Here is a 24,156-nt window from a genome sequence, read left to right on the forward strand (position 1 = left end):
CAAGGTGTCATGATAGTACCACAGTTGGTCCAAGAAGTAAGGCACAAGTTATGGGTCTATTTGAAAAGAGGAATGGAAATTTTTTCCACCTTTTTAAATGATCAAAAATACAAATTCACTAAAAAGCTAAGGATAAGTAATTTTAATTAGCAAAGTAGATAATGTCATTGGGGAAAATTTAAATGAAATTTGGCATAGATCCATTTTTGATCACTTTCTCATTTTGAAAAAAGCATTAGGGTACAATGGAAAGAATATTTGTTTAGGAGGCAAGGTTTAGGTACAAATAGTTGTGTGACAACTGGCATGTCATACTCATTTTCTTCACTTGTAAAATGGGAATAATAATGGTTAACCTGTCTACCTCACAGAATTTTTGTGAATAAAATTCCATATAAATATGTTAATAATAGCAATAAAAATCACTATTTCTTACTGTCCATAAAATATCTTGATTATAAGTTTTTCATTTTATTTTTAAAATTATATTTATTACTTATTTATAATATTTATTATTTTAAATATTTTAAATTATTTTAATAACAATTTTATAATTATTAAATAATATTAATGATTAATAATAATATTGGTTCATAATAATTTAATGATATTTTAATAATTATTTAAAATATTTTTATTTTAAAATATTTATTTTTCAAAATATCTGCAAGCATAGTTTTCTCACATTTATCCTTGCAAAACTGTGTTTCAAATCTTTCTCCCTCCCTTCCAACCTCCCTCCTCCCCTAGACAGCAAGAAATCCAATATAGGTTAAACATGTATAATTCTTCTAAATATATTTTCAAACATCACGCAGCTCAAGAAAAATCTGATCAAAAAGGAAAATAAAATGAGAAAGGAAAAAACAAGCAAGTGAACAACAACAACAAAAAAAAAATGGTGTAAATATGTTGTGATCCATATTCAGTCCCCATAATCCTCTCTGTAGATTCAGATGGCTCTCTCCATCACAAGTCTATTGAAATTGCCCTGAATCACCTCAATGTTGAAAAGAGCCACATCCATCAGAATTGATCATTGTATAATCTTGTGGTTGCTGTGTACAGTGTTCTCTTGGTTTTACTCATTTCACTCAGTATCAGTTCACGTAAGTCTTTCCAGGCCTTTCTGAAATTATCCTGCTGATTATTTCTTATAGAACAATAATATTCCATAACATTCATAGACCATAACTTATTCAGCCATTCTCCAACTGATGGGCATCCACTCAGTTTTAGTTTCTTGCCACTACAAAAAAAGCTGCTACAAACATTTTTGCACATATGGACCCTTTTCCCTTTTTTATGATCTCTTTGGAATATAGACCCAGGAGAGACAGTGCTAGATCAAGGAGTATGCACAGTTTTATAACCCACTGGGCATAGTTACAAATTGCTCTCTAGAATGGTTGTATCATGATTGTTCTTGTGCAGCAAGATAACTATAAATATATATACATATATTGGATTTAACATATATTTTAACATATTAAACATATATTGGACTACCTGCCATCTAGGGGATGGCATTGGAGGAAGGAGGGGTAATTTGGAACAGAAGGTTTTGCAAGGGTCTATGCATATGTTCTGTAAATAAAAAGTTTTAATAAAATTTAAAAGAAAAGAAAAAAGAATGTTTGGATCAGTTCACAACTCCACCAACAAAGTATTAGGGCCCCCGTTTTCCCACATCTTCTCCAACATATATCATTATTTTTTCCTGGCATCTTAGCCAATCTGAGAGGTATAAAGTAGGACCTCAGAGTTGTCTTGATGTGCATTTGCACTAATCAGTAGTGATTTAGAACATTTTTCATATGATTAGAAATGGCTTTAATTTCATCTGAAAATTATCTGTTCATATCCTTTGACCATTTATCATTTAGGGAATGGCTTGTACTCTTATAAATTTGAGTCAATTTTCTATATGTTTTAGAAATGAAGCCTTTATCATAACCCTTGGATATAAACATTTTTTTTCCCAGTTTTCTGTTTCTATTCTAATCTTGACTGCATTGGTTTTGTTTGTACAAAACCTTTTTAATTTAATATAATCAAAATTATCCATTTTGCATTTCACAATGTTATTTGGTTCTTCTTTGCCCATAAATTACGTCCTTCTCCACAGATCTGAGAGGTGGACTATCCCTTATTCTCCCAATTTCCTTATGATATCATCCTTTATATCTAAATTATGAACCCATTTTGACCTGTAAGTTTCTTTTTTTTAATTTATTGGATTTTCTCCAGTTATATGTAAAATAATTTTTTACATTTGTTTTAAAACTTTGAGTTCTAGATTTTCTCCCTTTCTTCCCCCTCCCACCCCTATTAAGAAGGCATATGTGACGTGATCATAAGTTTCTTAAAGGAAAGTTTAATTTCTTTTCATAATATCGTGACCTCCACTTGATTGTGAATACTTGCTAATAAAAAGTTGGAGGGAAAAAAAAATCACTTGTTATCCAAATATACCTGCATTTACTATAGTATCTCCCATATTCAATGTAATTCAATTCAACAATCATTTATTAAGTGCCTACTATGAGCCAGAAACTGCTAAATGTGGGGACATGTTTTCCTTATCTTTGGTCTATTTTCTACTTTTATACACAGCCATGCTTTCCACCCAAGGAGGAAAAAAAATTTTTTTTAATTAATTAAAGAGCTAAAAGACGAAAATATTTATTCTTCTAGAATTAGATGACCTCTTTACTTATAATTATCCTTTGACTTCTCAGCAAATGGCTACAGCTCAGGGACTGATCCAGAGGTCTAAAGGGAAGGAGAGACCCTTTGTTTTGACGCGTTCTTTCTTTGCTGGATCTCAGAAATATGGTAAGAGCTGGCTTCTTTTTCCAGACCAAAAAAGACAGAATTATTGCCCTGATTTCCTTTTTTCCTATTTATTTACATAGCACATAATGCTATCTTTTTAATTTAACTTTATCTTTTGCTAGTTTTTTTTTTTTAAAGCCCTTTAGCATCATGTACTGAAATGATATTTTCTAAAATATATTTCAACCCTCTAAGGTAGATCAATGCCAATCTAAGATATATGTGGTTACTTAGTCCTGTCTGATGTATAAAAGTAGCAGCAAGGGGAAATGAGTAGGTATTTAATTATTTAGTTTGTTAATTTCAAGATATCTTCCATTGCTGGGATGATCATCTTTTTCAATGGAGCTGTCTCGTAGATTTCTGGAACTTGGGGAGTTGTACTTCTAACAGGCTTCACTTTCTTTGCCCAGCTGTCCTACTGAGCCCTATGGCTTAAAATAGACCTACCCCCTGCCAGGAGTCAGGATCTTCTAAACAGGGTCTATAGCAGAACACAGTTTAGTAGCAGCAGATATAGATCTGACTGACCTTGCTCATTAACAGAAGAAGGTCTATTTTAAGCTGCAAACTAGCTGGGGGCTGGGTATCTGAGCCTGAGGAACCACTCTCCAGAAGAAAAGCACTCTCAGTACTATAGGGAAACAAGGCACCCCCACTATTTCCCTGAAAACCACTACTCATAGCCCTAGGTGTAATTAACTCCCAAAGAAAATAAATTATAATGCACTAAAATTTCAGATAGAAAGGATTTTAGTGGGGATGAGAAAGGTGCCATAAATGTGGGAGGAGAAGTTTTATAAGCCATTCCAAACCTGTGTTAACTTAACAAAATTACTGAAAAAAATCTGCTTTACCAAGTTGTCTCTGAGAACTTAATTACCATAAGGCTGCTTGTTCTTTAGTACTTTATATAAGAAAGACACTATATTCAGTATAAACCTCCTTCCAGAAGGATATTAAAGAAAAGATTTTATTTAATCAATTTTATGACATATGTATATTATTCAGAGAGACTTTGCTGAAGAAAAATCCGATTCATTAAAAATAAAAATATAATAATATATTATATGTAACATAATATATAAATATATATTAAAATATAAAAATATATAAAAATTCAAAAATTAAAAATTAAAATTAAAATATATTTGGAACATGTCCAAATGGACATTATGATGTTGAATTTCTGTTCATGAATATTTAAATCATTTTAATAAATATTAAATAATCGAATAAATGATTATATAGCTCTATATCATATAAAATTGTAGAGAAACGTTAAAAAGCAGAGAAACAAGCTTTTCCAAGCAATTTTTCTTGCCCCTAAGCGATCCTAAAATACTTATAACAGAAAAAATTATTACCCAAATATTATAAATTCACCAAGATAAAAATGGAAAAAACTACTGGGATTATATAGAGCTCTTGGAGTGAGATTTTTCCCCTTGTGAGTCATTTTAGTGCTTTCAAAATCTACCTTCAAAAACCTTTCCTATGTCAGTTACTTTCCTAAACAGATCTTCTTGTACATCTCATATTTGATATATGGTATTTTATTTTGTTTTGTTTTTAAATGTTACTGAAAGCAAGGTTAAATAATCATTTTTTCATAAGATAAGCTTCATTTCAAAGATTTTTAAGTGTACAAAAATGTTTTTGTACATTCTAAGATGACAGACAACAGTTTTAACTGGTGTCTAATTTATCTGTTAACAATTAAGGAGCTTAGGTATTATGTGCTGAGTATAGCTTGATGTTATTTTCTTCTAAATACCATGTTCTTTGCTCATGCCTCAGGTGCAGTATGGACAGGAGACAACGTATCAGAGTGGGGTTACCTGAAATTTTCCATCCCAATGTTGTTGACTCTTAGCGTTGCTGGTATTCCCTTTTGTGGAGGTGAGATAGAATGTGATCCCCAGGACTAACAGTGTTGGGCAACAAAGGAATTGAGGTATTTTCTTCCACATTGACTATAAATTTCTGCCTGTCAGCTGCTTTGGAAAGTTTTTGCAGGGGTGAGTGAGAGAACGAAAAGACAGAAAGAAGAGAGAAGAAAGTAGGGAAAGAAAGGTGGAAGGCAAACTTCAAAGCAAAGCACACCACTTGAAATGGAGAAGAAAAGGAAGTTTCCAGAAAAAGAAACTCAGTGCTGCTCTCCCTTGCTGCCCCCATTCCTTTCACCTGGGCAGAGATGATACCCAAAGATAAAAGCACTGTTCAATTCCCCACAAAGCCCAGTGAGATCCTATGATCTTTAAAAACTGAACATATTATATCTCAATCTCACAGAAGCTCATCTGTCCAGTCAGCTTTTAAAATTCAGTGGCAGCCCAAGGGTTTGCTGATCACATTTTCCTTCCCCACATACTGTGAGTCTTCTATAGTTGAGAGATCTGGGCATTGAAACCGTAACTACTGTTCTTGAGTCCGTTGTTACTCCTGGCCTTATTTTAAACATTTCGTTTTTTATAAAAATGCATCAGTTTTTACAGTTTTCATATCATGGGTTAAACTATAGACCAAGAGTTCTGCTTGGCCCAGAGTAGTATCACCTAAATGTCTAATCTGGATTATCTTCATTTCTTTGTATAATGTCTGGTCTAGTTTTTGCTTTTAAATTAAATCAGTTGCCCGTAGTAATTTTCTGATCACACTTACTGAACTTTTTACTGTTATGATTTCTAGTAGCTGCAGACCACAAGGAAATATAGAATACTTCATCTCACAGTGAAATAATGTCCTTTTTTCCTCTTATTGTAATTCTTTCCTCATGACAAAAACATACCCCTAGATTCTGAAACAAGTTGGGTTTCTCAGATGAACACTCCTGTCTTTTGAGCCATAGGCACCTAATTACTCTGTTATCTTAGTATTTATGGATGAAGACTTAGCTTTTTTTCTTTTGCTACTCTTGAAGGTTAATGTATTTTGTAAGGACCGCACTAGCACCCTGGATACCTCAGAATCAGCCTGAGTCAGAATAAGCAAAAGTCCTTGATCTTTATTTTTGGTCTTTAGGGGTAGAAGTGAACAGGATGGAAACAGAATCTCCGCAACTGCTTTCTTCCTTGTCTACCGCCAAAAGTGACTCTAGCTAGTCTTATTCCACTCCCTAGTTCCTCCTACAATCCTCTGTATACACCAATTATTGAGCCAGGACAGGATAGTGGGAAGGGCCACTTTCTAAGCATATGCCCATAGAGTATTGTCCAATCAGTAATTAGTCCTAAGTGCTTGAACCGACCTCAGTGCAACGACTCAAGAATTTCAGCCCTCTACAGTATTTAGTGATGTATTATTTATTAGAATATTCTTAGCCCCATTTGGCCTTTCTTTTTAATAACCAGCTGATGTAGGTGGATTCATTGGGGATCCAGAACCAGAGTTGCTGGTGCGCTGGTACCAGGCTGGAGCCTATCAGCCCTTCTTCCGAGGCCATGCTACCATGAACACTAAGCGGCGTGAACCCTGGTTGTTTGGAGAGGAACATACCAAGCTCATCAGAGAAGCCATCAAAGAGAGATATGCCCTCTTGCCTTACTGGTATACTTTGTTCTACCGTGCACATGTGACTTCTGAACCAGTCATGAGGTAAAAAAAGATTCATCCAATTGAGGTGTCCTACATCTCAGCAAATGATGAAAAATCATTTCAGGAACAGGGGCAAGAGTAATTACGTAATAGTTTATATGTGAAGAAAATCCATATTTTGAATCAAGCAACCACTCAACAAATATTTATTGTGGGCAATTCATTGTATAAAGCATAGTAGACATTGTAGGGAATATAAAGTAGCTAAAAACAAAAATGCATCACTGGCTTTGTGATTAAAATCTTATCATTTGATTTTTAGAAAGGAGCTAAAGATATTTCTAAAAGAGAAAGAGTGACTAATTTTCTTTAGTTCATGTATTATAGAACTGAATTTTGGGATCCTTTTGCTTTAACTATGCCCCTCTGTTGGACAATTTCAAAGCCCTGGTTTGTAATGATTTGTTTTGGGTCTTTTTGTCCCAATAAGAAGGCAGAGAAACAATTTTCTGAATTTTAAAGAAAGCAAACATGTACTCCCAAAGTGTCGTGTAAAAAAAAAAAAAAAAAGCATGTGAAATTAACTAAATGAGAGTACATCTTTGATAAGGTCATATTCAAGTTGAAGTCAACTTTTTGGCCTTTAAAAAAAATCAGCTTAATTATCTCTCAAATAAATGTGGACAAAAAGTTGAACTGAACCCTTTAAAAAAAATCTTTCCAACCCCCTTTGCCAATATAATCCAGTGGTGTCATGTCAATGATGGCAGTGATTATCAGTGACCTAAATAGGCTCAGTGTTTATAATTTTGGTTTTTACTAAAAATTTTTGCTTGTTCTACATAATTCAAAAATAGGTAAATATTAAGGGAAAGGATAGTAAAGATTTACAGATACTAGAACTATCAGTTGCATTGGAATATTTGGACCAAGACTTTTTTCTTTACATAAAACAATGACGAATATATCAACTGCTCTTGGAATCTTGAATTCTAAAATCTTGGTGTTTTCCAATTTTTTTCTTATTGGTTGCAAGTTTTATGAAATGTTGGATGTTATGTGAATAATGAAGAATAAAAGAAACAAAGCTTTTTCTTTCTTTTTCTCAGGCCTCTCTGGGTAGAATTTCCAAAAGAATTAGAAACTTTTAGTGTGGAGGATGAGTACATGTTAGGTAAGCTGAATATTCTTTGCACTTTCTTATAATAAACCAAAAAACTTATCATTGAGTTTATAACATTAGAACATTCAAAAGATACCTAAATACAAAGAAGAAGAAAAAAAACCCACTAAGAGATTTTTAGAACTTAATTTATTAGCAAGATCTTAATATTGTTTTGGGGGCAGCTAAGTAACACTGTGAAAAGAGTACAAACCTGGAGTCAAAAAGACTCCTCTTCCTGAATTCAAATACAGCCTCAGATACTTACTAGCTTTGTGGTCCTGGGCAAGTCACTTTAGCTTGTTTACCTCAGTTTCTTTATTTGAAAATGAGCTGGAAAAGGAAAACCCTAAACAGTGGAAATGACTGAAAAAGACTCAACAATAATAAATAGAAGAACTCTGGTTTGGAGTCAGAGAACCTGCATTTAAATTTCAGACCTGTTCCTTAGCTGCCACTCTGGCTCAGTTCATCTGTGAAATGACAGGTTTGGATCTGATGATCTTCTAAGGGCTCTCCCAACTTTAAATCTATGATCCTATAATCTTTGATGCAATGATTCACTGTTCAGCATTAAGGGAGGTTCATAGACCCTTCAGATCACAGTGCAACCATTGCAGCGATGTACTCTGTGACACTGAAGGGGCCTAAAAGACTTTGCACCCCTCTCCCATTGCCTGCCGAATTCTCAGAGAGTGTTCTGGCTGGTGGAGACAGTTGAATTCGATAGGAATGATGTTTGCTAATATTTTTATTGAATCATTGAACCTCCCTACATCTACAAACATATCTTCATAACACTTGTTCTTTAAATCTTAAAAGAATAAAAACAAGGTTAACCAATTAATTTTTTATTTTGTTTTTCATGGTTTTTTTCCTTTCTGGTCTGATTTTTCTTGTACAACATGACAAATATGGAAATATGCTTAAAAGAATTGCACATATTTAACCTATATTTATATCAGATTATTTGCTGTCTTGGGAAAGAGGAAAGTAAGGGAAGAGAAGAAAAATTTGGAACACAAAGTCTTAGAAAATCTAATATTGAAAACTATCTTTATATGTATTTGGAAAAATAAAATACTTTTGAATTTTTTGAAAAATAAAATGAGAAAAACTTTTTAAAAAGGAAAACCTTTCCATTTTTTTTAGGAAGTGCTTTGCTAATACATCCAATCACAGAACCAAAGATCACAATGGTTGATGTATTTCTGCCCGGGTTTGAAGAGGTAAGAATAAATTATAAATTATCCCACATCCTATATGTCCTTAATTCTTTAAAGAAAAAAAAGTCATTGTTGTCCTTTTTCCATTTTATATCACCATCACTTCCCAATGATTCTCATCACTGGTTGACCTTTCCAGTAGAACCTTCCCAGACAATAGATAGAGCTCTGGGCTTGGAGTCAGGAAGACTGAGTTGAACTCTAGTCTCAAACATTTTCTAGCTGTATCATTAATTTCTGTTTGCCTCCATTTCCTCTGTTGTAAAAATGGAGATGATAACAACACTTGCCTCCCACAGTTGTTGTGAGAGTCAAACAAGACAGTATTTGTAAAATATTTAACACATAGTAAGTGATGTATAAATGCTTATTCCCTTCTCTTCCCCCTTCCCTTGTAATAGAAAAAGTTAACTACACAGCTGGCCATTATTTATAGAGTTATGGCTTTGGAGAACATTTGGACAAGGAACATGGTAGCACAAATCTGCAAAGGTAGCAAATATTTTTAACATACCATTGACTATCCATGGTCTAAATACACATATTACATGTATGAATTAATATACATATTAATCCTTAATTTTCAGGAACCAATCTCCAGAAAATATGCTTTCTAAGTAAAATAAGCAAGTTTTAATATTCATTCAGAACTTTTGTTCAGCCATTAGAAGTTCTGCAAGAAGCTGAAGGTGTAGACTAAACTTCAGTATTGAGAAATATATACATACACATACATATATAAATATAAACATACATATTATTGTCATTCAGTTGTTTTGATTGTGTCCAATTCTTTGTTGACCCCATTTGGGGTTTTCTTGGCAAAGAAACTGGAGCAGTTATTTCCTTCTCTAACTCATTTTCCAGGTAAAGAAACTGAGGCAAACAGGGTTAAGTGACTTGCCTAAGCTCATACAGCTAGGAAATGTCAGAGGCTGAATTTGAATTCAGGTCTTCTTGACCTCCTCAGTGCACCACCTAGCTACTGATAGATAATATGTGTAGATAATTTAAATATATGTATGTGTATATGTGTGTGTGTGTGTATTTCAAATCCACAGATGGTTATAAGCTATTTGACTTATATAATATAATACAATACTTTTAACAGAAGGATAAACATAATACATACTTATATATTTTGTCACATTTTATCCAATAGTTTCACCTTTCTTTTTCACATCCAGACTTTCATCAGAACTGCTTAAAAATAAGAGAAGAAAAGAAGATTTAACAAGAAAAGAAACAAAGACCTGGATAACCCTTATAATCTAGATTATTGGCCCCCAAAAACCCTTTCAGGAAGTTCAGGAGGTCCAAATTACTTTCATAATAATACCAAAATATTTTAATTTGTATTATTAATGGATAAAACCTACACCAACAAGAGCCACTGGGGGTTCTCTGTTTTTAGCAGTAAAGGGGCCCCAAGACCAAAACAAATGAGAACCGCTAGTCAAGATAATTGACTCTTAAATAATGAAAATTAATAATCTTTCAATATTTATTTCTTAAGATACTTCCCTCTATATTGTGTTATGCTTATCCTTCTTCTGTTAAGGGTATTGTGTTATGTTATAGAAGTCACATAGGTCATGAATAGCAGTCAGGATTCAAAGCCTGGACTCTTGATTCTAAATTCAGTGCTTCTACTACAACATGTGGTTACATAAATATATACAGACATCATGATGATGATGATGATGATGATTAAGAAGAAGAAGGAAAAAAAAAGAACAAGAAGAAATCTAGCATTATATAAGGCTTTCAGGTTTACAAAGCACTTCAGATATATTATCTCAGATTATATATCTGTGAAATCTTGAATTTCACAGAAAGCCTGGAAGATAGATGCTATTATTCTCATTTTAGAGATGAAGAAGAGAAATTAAGTGATTTGCCCAGAGTGACACATCTCATTTGTTTATTCCTTGTTTGTCTTTTGTTCTTGAAGAGAATCATGACATCAAGAAGGTGATATCATGACATGCAAGTGAGTTGGATTCCAGTGAGGGAGGGTTGTGCAAGATCACCTGTCTCACTTTTTCCTCCAAAGACATCTGGGTCCAAATGGCCAGATATAGATCAGGATGACATCAGAAGATGGCCCTGGATGAAATGGGAGACCTTGGCCTTTTAAGCTAAGGTCTTTAACAGGAATCGGTAATTAAGACTAGTTAAAAAATAAGACAGAGAAATGGCCTCTTAGTCAAAAAACAAAAAATCAATCTGGGATTTTTCCAAGCTGTGGAGTTAATTTCAAGCCAGGGGATTCTTTTCTTTAATCTGCATGTCACAAAATCAGAGAACTCCAAAGTCTAGTAAGTGTCTAAAGCAGGATTCAAACTTTCTGACTCGAAGTTCTGCACTCATCCAAGTTCTGTTCTGTGAAATTACTTCATGAATACCCTTGGTACTTTGGTAATTAGCTTCAAGAAATGCATGGATGGGGTCCAAGATGTAGCCATGTTATTTCACTGTATGTTACAACAATATTCTAATATATATAATATATAGGGCAGCTAGATAGATAGATAGATAGAGCCTCTGGCCTGGAATTAGGAAGACCTGAGTTCAAATGTGACCTCACTTACTATCTGTGTGACCTTGGGCAAGTCATTTAACACTGTTTTCCTCAATTTCCTCATTTGTAAAATGAGCTGGAGAAGGAGTATCTCTGCCAAGAAAATCCCAAATATGGTCACAAAGTAGGACATGACTTAATGACTGAACAGTAACAACACAATATATCTATAGATATGCACACATATTCTAACATATAAATATATATACACACATATGTATATATTAATATAGATATTCTTCCTAAGATTCTTTTTTAAAATTTATTTTGTTTTTCTTTTCCTTATCCAGCCACTGACATTTCATTTGCTGCTATTGACTCCTCTCTTACAGTTTTCCTTCTTTCTTGACTTCTTTTTCTTTCTAATTCCTCTCCCTTTCTGCCTTTCTTTCCCTTATACTGTAACTCCTGACACCAGAAATATTAGAGTTTTGTAGCTGTTTAGTCAGCACACTAACCAGCCCTATTCAATACTTAAATTTTCATTCTTTCAAGGTCTTCATGGCAGCACATGTTCTTACTGTCTAAACATAAAAGCAAATCCAGTTATTTGAACTTCCTAGTTACTTGGATTTTAGATGAACTAATATTTATTAAGGAAAATTTGTTAAAATATTTTTGGATGATCTATTCCTATTCAGGTCTGGTATGACTTTCGGACATTTGTTCATTGGGAAGGAGCACGTACCCTGAAGGTTCCCATAGCCTTGGATAGAGTAAGTCATGTTTAGACCACTGTTTTAATCTGCTGTATTCATCCAAATGTTCTGGAGTTTTGCCAAGTGGCATGTTCCACTGTAGTGGGAAGTATGCAGAATTATACACCAACCACTGACAGGAACCTGTTGTCAGTAAAACTACTTAGAGACAAAATTTCTGGATATTAATAATCAAATTATTAACTAGGTTAGCCAATATTCAATAAATTGACGGTCAGTGGTTTCTCTTAGTAACAAAAGACAGAAAGGGAAACTCTGAAACATTTTAAATCAGGTGTATTCCTTCTAACAGTGAACATCCTTGACAAGTGAAACTCAACTCTGACTGGTAGACATTTAATGAGGAGATGAGCTAGAAAATCTTCAGCTCCTCTTGCTGACAGTGTGGATTGGTTTTGAGACTCAGCCATCTCCAGCAGTTTGGGAAGGGGATGCCATTTCCCCTCTGGAAATTCCCCTCTGGCAAGTTTTCTCTTTCATGAATGTGGTTACTTCAAATTCTAATGAAGAGACTGACACAAATGACTCTTGGTAGTTCTTAGTATTGAGAACCAGCCATCTCTAGCTCTGCCTTTGAGATAAACAAAAACCAGGTTCCCATTTGAATGGGGACCCAGCCTTAATCTAGTTAACCAGCAGGTGCCTTGGGGACTAGGAATAATTGTATAACTAGTATTGTATAACCTTTCAGAGACTGACACCTTTATGGATGAAGATGAATCCCTTCTTTCTCAAGCCTACTCTTGAAGGCTTTATTTTACTGATATATTACTTACTGGAAAGAACTTAGCCCCATTTGTCCTTTCTTTTTAATAACCAGTTGATGCAGGTACATTTACCTTTTCAGGATTGAGATCTTAAAAATAGGAAGAAAAGAATGGATCACAAATTAACAATTAGTTGTTAATATAATAGTATAATATTAATTTCTCTCAAGCCTCCTACCTCATCTAGTGCAATGTATATCTTAACTATGTATCCCCTCTCCAACATTCCAACTTTCCTGACAAATGGTCATCTGACCTTGGATTGATGTTTCTTAATGGTAGAAGAATATTCTGCCTTTTACTTATTCCACTTTAAGACACGTTGGGGGTTTTCCTCATATCTCAAGACAAACTTGCTTGCAACTTTAAGCCTGTTCTCTTAGCTCTGTCCTCTAGGGTTAAACAGAATGTTGACTCTTTCTTCCATGCAACAAGCTTCAGACATTTTAAAGAGAAATAACCTCATCCCCAAATGTTTCTCCCAAAACATCTCAATTCTATCAACTTTCCCTTATATGTCAGGGTCAGTCTCCAGTCTCTTGTCTCTCACATGTAATTTCTCTACATACATTTGAATATTTGAGTCATATGAATGAAGTAGTCCTGAAAACAGAAAGAAAAAATATTTAGCCTGACACACCACCTAGCATTTCCTTCCACAGGACCATGACTAGAAATATTTAGTGGAAAAACTAGGCCTCTAAGAAATACTTCAGTGATGGTTCTGTTTGTAATTTTTAAATGCTATTTAAAATATTTTAATGATGACTTATTAACTTTTACTTTACAACACAAATATTTTGACAATTTTGCCTAAATTAATCTATTAAATGCCATACCAATTTGCCAAAAATTTACTTTTTAGGGTAGAAAAAATAAGAAGAAATTTCATTTGGAAGAATAAATGGTCAAAAAAAATCAAGAGAAATAAAATGCAAAGGAAGGGGACCTACCTATACTACATCTAAAACTGTATTACAAAGCATCAATCCTCAAAACCATTTAGTACTGACTAAGAAAGAGAGTGGTGGATCAGTGGAATAGGTCAGGTATACAAGACACAGTAGTGAGTAACTATAGTAATCTACTGTTTGATAAATCCAAAAACTCCAGCTTCTGATTTAAGAACTGACAAAAACTGGTGGGAAAATCGTAAAACACTATGATAGAAACTGAGTGTAAACCAATATCTCATATCTTATGCCAAAATAAGGTCAAAATGGGCTTATGAATTAGACATAAAGAGTGAAATAAACAAATTATGAGAGAATGGGATAATTTACCTGTCAGATCTTTGGAGAAGAGAAGATTTTATGACCAAACAAGTACTAGAGAGCATTATGAAATGCAAAATGGATAATTTTGATTACATTAAATTAAAAAAGATTTTGCACAAACAAAACTAATGCAGCCAGTATTAGAAGAGAAGCAGACAGATGGGAAATAATTTTTACATCCAGTGTTTCTGGTAAAGGCCTAATTTCTAAAACATATAGGGAAATTTATAAGAATACAAGTCAGTCCCTGAATGTTAAATGGTCAAAGGATATGACCAGGCAGTTTTCAGAAGAAGAAATTAAAGTTATCTATAGTTCTTTGAAAAGATGCTCTAAATCACAATTGATTAGAGAAATGCAAACTAAAACAATACTAATTTATTGTTGATGGAGTTGTGAACTGATCCAGCTATTCAGGAGAGTAATTTGGAATTATGCCCAAAGAGTTATAAAACCATACATACCCTTTGATCCAGCATCACTAATGGGAAAAAGGAAAAAAACCCACATGTACAGCTCTTCTTTGTGATGGCAAAGAATTAGGAATTGACGGGATGCCAGAATAAATTGTGGTATATAAATGTAGTAGAATCTTGTTCTCTAAGAAATGATAAGCAAGCTGATTCAGAAAAGTCTGGAAAGAAGCAATTGTTTTCCCTTAGTAAATGAAAAAAAAAAGTCATTCTCTTTACATGGATATTCATTGCAAGATATTTATAGTTCCACCTTGAGATTTTCAATTAAATTCTCCTTCCCTGACATTTCTGTTCTTTATAGATACCTGTGTTTCAGCGAGGTGGAAGTGTGGTACCCATGAAGACTGCTTTAGGGAGATCCACAGGATGGATGACCCATCTCCCATATGAACTCCTTGTTGCTCTGGACACCAAAGTACTTAGGAATTATTTTCTTCTCATATCTTGTAATGGTTATTTCTCTACTTTTTCTACTGATGTCTTTCTGAATGTATGCTATAAAGCTTGTAAAAGTGTGAAACTCCCCCCCATGAAATATCCAAAGAGAGAAAATTTCTAATATATAGGCCTAAAAATGAACTTTTTACTTCCTTTTCTGAATCACCATTATTGTTGTTATTAAGGTATTCAGTGTCTAATATCAAATCCTTGAGATTTAAAAGTTATGTCATAATCTCTCTCAGATTATTACAGTTAGATATTCTGAGTTATGGGTGAATCCTAATTATAGGATCATAGAATAATGGGCACAGCATTGAAAGGGACCTTAAAGGTCAATTAATTCAATTCCCTTATCCTGGTGTACCCAGTATTATTCTGAATGGATATCTGACAATTTAGAAAGACATCTTCCAGGGGAATATTAAAAATCCTTAGTGCTTCTCATCCCAGCATTAGTTACATGTGCTAAAGCTTCATTACGTTGTCTGGTATCATAGAATGGCTGGATTGGTCATAGAGAAGACCTCAAGGGCTCACAATCACCAAAGGCCAACTAAGAACCACCATAAAGGTGTCCCAGGTTTTAGTGGTACCAGACAGGGCATCTCCACAGCCTCATCCTGGCTGCCCACCTCATTGCCATATAAATTTGTGAAAGATCTATAAATCTGTCAAGGCAGGAAATCCCTTTCGCTAATGAAGACTTAAAAATATTTTTGTCTTATATATATCCCACCTGGAAAGTTGCCCTGTTTCAGTCGCATTTGACCCCATTTTGAGGTCATCTTGGCAAAGATACTGGAGGGGTTTGCCGTTTCCTTCTCCAGCTCATTTTACAGATGAGGAAACTGAGGCAAGCAGGACTAAGTGACTTATCTAGGGTCACACAGCAAGTGAGTGTCTGAGCTCTGAGACACTTGCTCAGGATCACACAGCTATCTGTTGTTGTTTGTCCCGAGTTCTTGAAGAGGACCATGATGTCAGGGAGGTGGTGCATGCCATGCCAGGGAACTGGATTTCAGTGAGGGAAGTTGGGCAGGGTCGCCTGTCTCACCTTCCCCTGCAGAGCCATCTGGGTCCAGGAACCAGACACAGATCAAGACTGGAGAGAGCTCTGGATGCAGGAGGAGACCACGGCCTTTTTAAGCTAAGGTCTTTCCCAGGTCTCAGTTTGACAGAGGTAAGGCCTGATAGTGATTAAGGTTAGGTAAGAAATGAGTCCCAGTACTGCTCCAGAATGTGGTTGATTTCACTTATGCTCTAAGAGTTCCTGGCACTTGGTTGTCAAAACCAGGTCTTCCCCAATAGAGACCACACAAGCATTTACTCCAGTGAGTTTTCTCCCTTCTGAGTACCTGTGGTACCTGTCACATATTGCATCGTTGTTTGGATTTTACTGTTAGACACTCAAGAAATGTTTGTGGGATCGAATGAGCTTTATTCTCTTCTCACTTATCTGTCCTATCTTGGGAATGATGACTAATTAAATTTTGTAACTTCATTCTTTCTCTAGGGCTCTGCAAAAGGTGAACTCTACCTTGATGATGGACATTCATTCCAATACCTCCATCAAAAGCAGTTCCTTCACAGGAAGTTTTTGTTCTGTGATGGTATTTTGTCCTCCAGGTAATGGCAACTGAGAGACTGTGTATTTTAAACACATTATAATACACATTTTAACTGCTTCCAAATGTTCAGTTAATATACAACATTTTTAAAAAGGAATACCAAAAGCTTTCTATGGAGATTTTTATGCAACATATATTTTTTCTTCCCCATTTAAAAAAAAGTTTGATTTGAAGTTCAATGAAATCCAGTCACATTTGGCCTTCAATGACTTCCAAAAAATTAATTGGCTGGTCACAGTAGAGGCAGGGAAGTCACTGCATTCAGGAGCTTGGGTGTTCAAACCTCTGCATTAGAAGTAATTTTTTATCTTTGTGCATCTCAATCAAAAATGCCACCTGGATTTTTTTTTTTTTTACTCAGTTTGGAGGGGCATGTGTAAAGGAGAATATATATTAGCCTCAGGTGGTTACAAAGATCCTTACTTGAAAGTACTAATCTGGTGATGAATTTATGTGATTTTATTTTAGCTCCTTCCTCATTCTCCATTCCATTATTTCATCTGAAGTTAACCATATCTATTTCTAGCTGTGCAGATGAAAACGGTCATTACCACAGCGAGTGTGTGGTAGAAAAAGTCCTGATCCTGGGCATTAATAAGCAGCCTTCCTCTGTGACTACCAGTTCTTCTGGTAAGAAAACGGCCATACCTTGCTTTATCACCTTTCTGTTATTATAATTTTTTTTTTTTGCAAAAGTTTTAGCATTTGGGTGCAAAAAGAATGTGACTAATCCTGGAAGATCAAACTATCTCATTCATCTATATGTTAATAAAGGCCAAATCTACTGGTCTTTTCCTTCACTTTATACCCCCATTGGTCTTTTTAGTTAACAGATTAATTTATTTGTAATCTGTAAATATGCATCTGCTATCAAATTCTTGCAGTTTAAAAGCCACATTATAAATTTTTTGGAAATAATTTCTAAACTGTGTCCTAGGTTTATTACAGTTAGATATTCTGAGTCACAGGTGAACCCTAATTATAGAATCATAGAAAGATCATTAGAGGTCATCTAATCCAATCCAGTTATTTTACAGATGAGGAGACTGAGGCATAAACAGTTAAGTGACATGCCCAAAGTCACACAAGTGTAAAGTGACAGAGCCAGTGCTATGTCCAGTATTCTACACTGCCCTTTTTGTTTTTGTAAATAGATCATATTAACAGGCATAGACCTGCAAGTCAAAGTTTGGTATCTCTCTTACTCACATAAATGCCTTATATTCATATCCCAGTTTCTTTTCAACCAATATCATAGTCAAAACTAGGCTTGATTTTACATCTTTGAAGTTCTTTGAGAGATATGGATAAAGCTAGTATGGCCAGGGATTTTTCTGAATGGAACACTCTACCTATTAAATAAATAATTTTTGTCACTGTTATTCTTCATTTTAAACTTCAGAGAAGACATTTTTCCTCATTAAGGCCTATTAGAGATTTTTTTGTTCTTGTTCTCTTGAAATTTAGATGGGCAGGAGAAGCAGGTGGTTTTTACCTACTGCTCCAAGACAGCCGTACTTCATCTGGAAAAACTTTCATTGAATGTTGGTGCTAATTGGGAGATCCATGTCAAGTGACAAGAAAAGCAGGCCTTTCACAGCCTTTGAAGGAAAGTTCAAATAGAATCGATCTTAGAGGATGTCAAAAGCTCTCTGTAAGCCTGGCTCAAAGAGACCATTCATTGGTCACAGAACAAACAACTGATGAAGGGTCGTGATGTTATTTCACATTTTCTTTTTTCTTCAATTTTTGGGGCATGATAGCTTTGATTTTATTATGTCAGAAACTGGTGTTTTTCCTTGAAAATAACCTAGAAACAGCAAATGACTGTTATTGCTTTATATTTTTAATATCAGAGTCATGATTTGGGATGGAACAGTGCCAAACACTGTGACACAATGAGCTGTCTCTCCTTCCTGTGCCAGGTGGAGCAGGCTTTAGATAGAGGGACAGGTGGGCGCAGCTCTGTAGGATTTGTTCCCATCTGTGCCTGTCTCAGGCCATACCACTGAAGGGAGTCATGACCTTAGACAAAGCTGACAGCTGCGATAATACAGGAATTCTGCCATATGTATGTGGTGTGCACTCTGAAATTATATCACACCCACTCTGGGATAAGTGAAACAAAACCCTGAATGGCAGCTGAGAGCTTTTTTGGTCTAGAAATTGTATTAAAGGGAGCAAAGATAATTCTCCCCTAAACTAACTCAGGAAGGTTAATCTTGAGCATCCTCTCAGGGTAAAAAGCATCTTTCCATATATCATTATTAATTTTTCAATAATATACATAAATATTACTTTCCAGCTCAAGGAACTAAAGTGAGTCTATACTGCTTAACATATCAAGGAATAAGTGGGCCCTTCCAAGATCACCCTATTCCTCCAACTTTGTCTCACATCACTCTATAAGATAAACCCTGTGTTCTGGATCCTTGAATTGTCCTCCACATATGGCATAGTCATTCCTGACCTTATACCTTTGGTTCTACTGGTCCCCAGATACTATCCTTTTATCTGTATCTTTCTTACTCTTCAAAATCCAGTTAAAGTCTCATCTTCTCCATGAAGCTTTTCCAATTGTTCCAACACCCAATAATCTGACCCTTCTTTAAAATTCAGTGCAACAAAATCAGTGCAATGTAATCAGTAAATAAAAAGGAAAGCTTTTGATTATGAAAAGAGCTTTGCATCAAATGTCTCTGATAAAACTAAGCTATACAGAGAACTAATACATTTATAGACCAAGAGCATTTCTTATAAATAGATTGTTAAAAGAGATTGACAAATAGGCCTTGAAAGAAGAACTACAAACTGTGAGCCATGTAAAAGGACAGCTAGGTAGCATAGTAGATAGAATGCCAGGACAGGTGTTAGGAATATCTGAGTTCAAATCTGCCAGGACAGGTGTTAGGAATATCTGAGTTCAAATCTGGCTTCAGATACTTACTAGCTTTGTGACCCTGGACAAGACACTTAAACCTGTTTGTCTTAATTGCTTGTCTGGAAAATAAGCTGGAAAAGGAAATAGAAAACCACTGCACCATCTTTGCCAAGAAAATTCCAAATGGGGTCACAAAGAGTTGGAAATGATTGAACAACACCCATGTAAAAATTGCTCCTAATAATAATAATAATAATTAGCATTTCTATAGCACTAGGATTTGCAACATGTTTTGTTTGATCCTCATAATACTATGAGGTAGATGCTATTATTATCTCCATTTTACAGGAAAGGAAACAGAAGTAGAGAGATTCAAGTGACTTGTCTAGAGTAACACAACTAAGTGTCTGAGATCGGGTCTGAACTCAAGATTTCTTAACTTCAGGTCTGGTGGAGACTCTACCACTGTACCAATAATGACCAGTGTGAATCAGAGCAACTCTGAGATTCTACCTCTCATTTAACAAAATTGGCAAAGATGACAAAAGATGGAAATTATTCACATTGGAGCAACCCTAATACAAAGTGATGAAACTGTGAATTGGTCCAACCATTCTGGAAAGGAATTTAGAATTATGCTAAAGAAATGACTAAAAGGCCCACATCCTTTGACTCACAGACCACTGCTAGGTATATAATGCAAAGAGATCAAAGTTAAAGTCTAACCCTATCTTGCCCGGAATAAATCAGTTTAACCTTACACTGTCTCTTACTCTCCAGGCCCTTGCCTCCTTGTCCTTTCAACAAGCACTTCATACCAAGCCGAGCCCATTAGCAGCTCTATTGATTGTATTCACTGCTTGTTAAATAGCCAGAACTAAGGGGGAAAATCACCAAACTGCCATTTTTGGAACTACTATAAATGTATGTTGTCTAACCTTAGCTGACTCCTTGCAGCTACAAGACTCATTCTACTCCTACCTAATCTGTCTCTTGTCTGACTCTTCCCACAGTGACTATTCCAGACCTCTTCATCTCCTCAGCCCTCCAGTGATATCCTGTCCCTTCCCTTCTCGTACCCATCCTCTCAATTGAGGACCTCACCTGGTCAGAAGTCAGGAGCTCCCTTTTCTCCCCTCTTCCTCACCTCAAGGAACCCAGCCATCTTCGTCCATTGTCTTCTTTGCTCTCTTTTTGGCTAGGCCAGGTCCTCGGCACTCCCTCTTGATCCCATCCCCTTCCAGCTTCTTTTACCCTCACTATTAGTCCACTCTCAAACTTTTGGGCTCTCCCAGTCTCCTTCCTTGTCGCCTATCTTACACATTTTTAAAAAATCCCTTGCCATCCTCACTAGCTCACAACCTATATGTCTTCTCCCTTCTTAACTAAACTTTTTGAGAACACAATGTTCTCTTGGTACCTCCGCTCCCTCTTTTGCTCTGAACCCTCTGCAGTCTAACTTCTGACCGCAACATCACATCTCTTTCCAAAATTACCAGTTGTTTGGGATAAAAAAAAAAAACAAAACCTACCCAAATTGACTACTACAGTGATCATTCATAGAAAGCAGAATTATTTATTAGAATCTCGAGAAGTGCACCCCATCCTGGTCTGGGAGCCAAATTTCACAGCAGGATAGGGCCAGAGCCTTGAAAATGCTTACAGCTTTTATATATTTCAGATAAAGAACCTCCAAAATCCTGCCCTCTATATGTTGTGATTGGTCACATAAAAGTTTATTCCCCTATTTGGTCAGTGGAATGTAGTAGACAAGGTGATATACAGCTTCTTTGGCCAGGTACATATTTTTAATCCCTTCTTTGGACAATGGAATGTAGTCCAGGTCTTATCTAAAATCAGGGAGTCCAGAGAAGCCGAAACTGAGGCCTTAACGCTTCAATTTAGCTAACAATCTCAGATCAATATGTGCTTAATCTGTAAGATCTCTTCACCTTTCCACACACAATAATCTCTTAAGTGGCAAATATAAAGGCTCATCCTCTTTTTTGACCTCTACCATTTGTCATAGTTGAACATCTCATCCTGAATTCTTTCTCCTCTCTACATTTTTGTGATACTGCTGACTCTCACTTCTCTCCTTGCCATCCCCACTATCTAGGGTATCCCCAATGCTTTATCCTAGGCCCTCTTCTCATCCCTCTATATTATCTCACTTAATGATCTCATCAGCCCCCATGCATTTAATTATCACCTCTAGGCAAATGATTCCCAAATCCACATATCCAGTCATAGTCTTCCCCCTGAGCAACACCCCCCATATCACCAACACATTTGGGAAGCTTCTAAGTGAATTCCTTTAGGCATCTCAAACTCAGCATGTTCAGAATGGGTTATGTTTCCCAAAAATAGACCAATATCCAAATGAGAGAGCATAAGTCTATATGTCCAAAAATATTTATAGCAATCCTTTTTTGTGGTAGCTAAATACTGGAAATTAAGATGTTCAACAACCGAGAAGAAAGCCTAAGTTATGGGATATAATGTAAGGGAGTACTATTGTCTCATTCACAATGAGAAATGAAGAAATAGATGATTTCAGAAAGATGTGAAAAGACTTATATAAACTGATTAAGAAGCAGAACTAGGAAAACAATTTATACTATAATATCAACATTTTTTCAATGAATAATTTTGAGGAATTTTTTAAACTAACAAAGAATGAAATGAGAAGAACCAGGACCACAATTTATATAATAACAAGAACACTGTAAAAACTAGCAACTCTGAAAGTTTGTGAGAACTATGCTCAGTACAATGAACCTTGGTGATTCAAATCAGAGTACTAATGATGAAACATGCTCTTCATTACAGAGAGAATATTGGGCTTTGGTTCCAAATGAGACATATATACTTTTTGTATACAGCCATTGAGGGAATTTGCTTTAATTGACTATGCGTATTTGTTATGAAAAATTTGGTATTTTTTTCAATGAGTAGATTGTGGATGGGAAAGAAAATACTTTTCTGTTAATTTTTTTTTTTAAATAGGTAGGTGGGGGTACTACAAATGTGAAATGTTGCCTTCACTTTCAGATGAAATTAATCATTGTATTATTAGTTTTACTTAGCTGTTTTGTTCAGTTGCAAGAGGTCTCTCACCAAGTGGAAATATTCTCTAAGTGTGTGTAATATAAAAACAAAGCACAGCAATAAAACTGAAAGGGACAAAAAAAATTTTTTTAAACAGAATTCATTATCTTTCCCCCCAAAACTGTCCTATCTTCCAAACCTTTCTTTACTCCTGAGGGAAGCACTATCCTCCTAGTCACCCAGCCTGACAAACCTCAATCATTCTTAATTCTTTTCACTCGCTTCATATATCCAAATAATTGCTGCATCTCATAATTTTTTTCTTAACAGTAGCATTCTTCCAAGTCCCCCTGCCTCTACTAACTGAGTAACCGTCCTCATCCAGACCTCATCACCCCTTTCTTGTCTGGACTATTGTAGTATACTTCTAATTAGTCTCCTTGCCTCAAGTCTCTCCCCATCCTAGTCCATCTTCCTCTGAGTTCTTACAGGGATTTTTTTCAAATATAAGTTTGACCATGTAACCCACACACAGCTCAATAAACTCCAGTAACTCCCTACTACCTTCCGAATCAAATATAAAATCCTCTGACATTTAGGGTTCTTCATAACCTTTTCACTCCCTACTTTGCCAAGCTTCTTTTATCTTTTACCATGGGTTCAACCATCCGGCCGCGTTAGCCAGCTCACAAACAACACTCCATCTCTAGTATCCATCCCTATACAATAGCTGCCCCCCCCATGCCTGAAATGCTCTTTCCCTCCTCATCTCTGCCTTTTAGTTTCCCTGGATTCCTTGAAGACTCAATTCAAATTCCCAGTTACTGGAAGAAGCCTTTCTTAGAGTCTCCCCAGCAGCTAGTGCCTTCCCCCATGACATTATTTTCCATCTACTCTGTATGTATCTAGTCAATTTACATATTATCTCCCAATTAGTATGTGAGCTCTTTAAGGGGCAGGCGTTGTTTTGGCTTCTTTTTGGGTCTCTAATGCTTAGCATAATGCCTGATACATTTTGTTATTGTTGTTCAATCATTTCACCTATGTCTGACTCTTTGTGACCCCATTTAGTGTTTTCTTCACAGAGGTCCTAGAATGCAGCTCCATTTTACAGCTGAGGAAACTGAGGTAAACAGAACTAAGTGACTTGTCCAAGGTCACACAGTTATTAAGTGTCTGAAGCCAGATTTATACTCAATCAGAGTTCCTGACTCTAGGCCCAGCATTCTATTCATTGTATCATATATTTGCTCATGCCTGGTATATAGCATGTATTTAATAAGTGTTTCTTAAATTATGTGGTGATCAACTCTGATGAACATGACTTTTTTCAACAATGAGGTGATTCAGGCCAATCCCAATGGACTTGTCATGGAGAGAGCCATCTGCATCTAGAAGAGCACTGTGGGGACTGAATATGGATCACAACATAGTATTTTCACCATTTTTGTTGTTTGCTTGTTTTTTTTTTCCCTCTTTCTCATTTCTTTGATCTGATTTTTCTTATGCAGCATGATAAATGTGGAAATATGTTTACAAGAATTGCATGGATTTAACATATATTAACAT

The 24,156-nt window shown here is 35.5% G+C and overlaps 1 protein-coding gene across 1 annotated transcript in view; it reads left to right on the forward strand.

The window, feature by feature from the left end:
* GANC (glucosidase alpha, neutral C) overlaps positions 1-19,608 on the forward strand; it is a 51,806-nt gene extending 32,198 nt beyond the window's left edge. The window contains exons 15-24 of the mRNA XM_031952152.1: positions 2,742-2,838; positions 4,639-4,740; positions 6,192-6,435; positions 7,485-7,549; positions 8,690-8,766; positions 11,989-12,063; positions 14,888-15,001; positions 16,541-16,653; positions 17,182-17,285; positions 18,123-19,608. Coding sequence (XP_031808012.1) covers positions 2,742-2,838; positions 4,639-4,740; positions 6,192-6,435; positions 7,485-7,549; positions 8,690-8,766; positions 11,989-12,063; positions 14,888-15,001; positions 16,541-16,653; positions 17,182-17,285; positions 18,123-18,232 — 1,101 coding nt within the window. The 3' untranslated portion in view covers positions 18,233-19,608. The remainder of the gene's footprint in view (positions 1-2,741; positions 2,839-4,638; positions 4,741-6,191; positions 6,436-7,484; positions 7,550-8,689; positions 8,767-11,988; positions 12,064-14,887; positions 15,002-16,540; positions 16,654-17,181; positions 17,286-18,122) is intronic.
* The last annotated feature ends 4,548 nt before the right edge of the window (positions 19,609-24,156 follow it).

The sequence above is a fragment of the Sarcophilus harrisii genome, chromosome 2 (assembly GCF_902635505.1).
Source record: "Sarcophilus harrisii chromosome 2, mSarHar1.11, whole genome shotgun sequence".
Taxonomy (NCBI): Eukaryota; Metazoa; Chordata; class Mammalia; order Dasyuromorphia; family Dasyuridae; genus Sarcophilus; species Sarcophilus harrisii.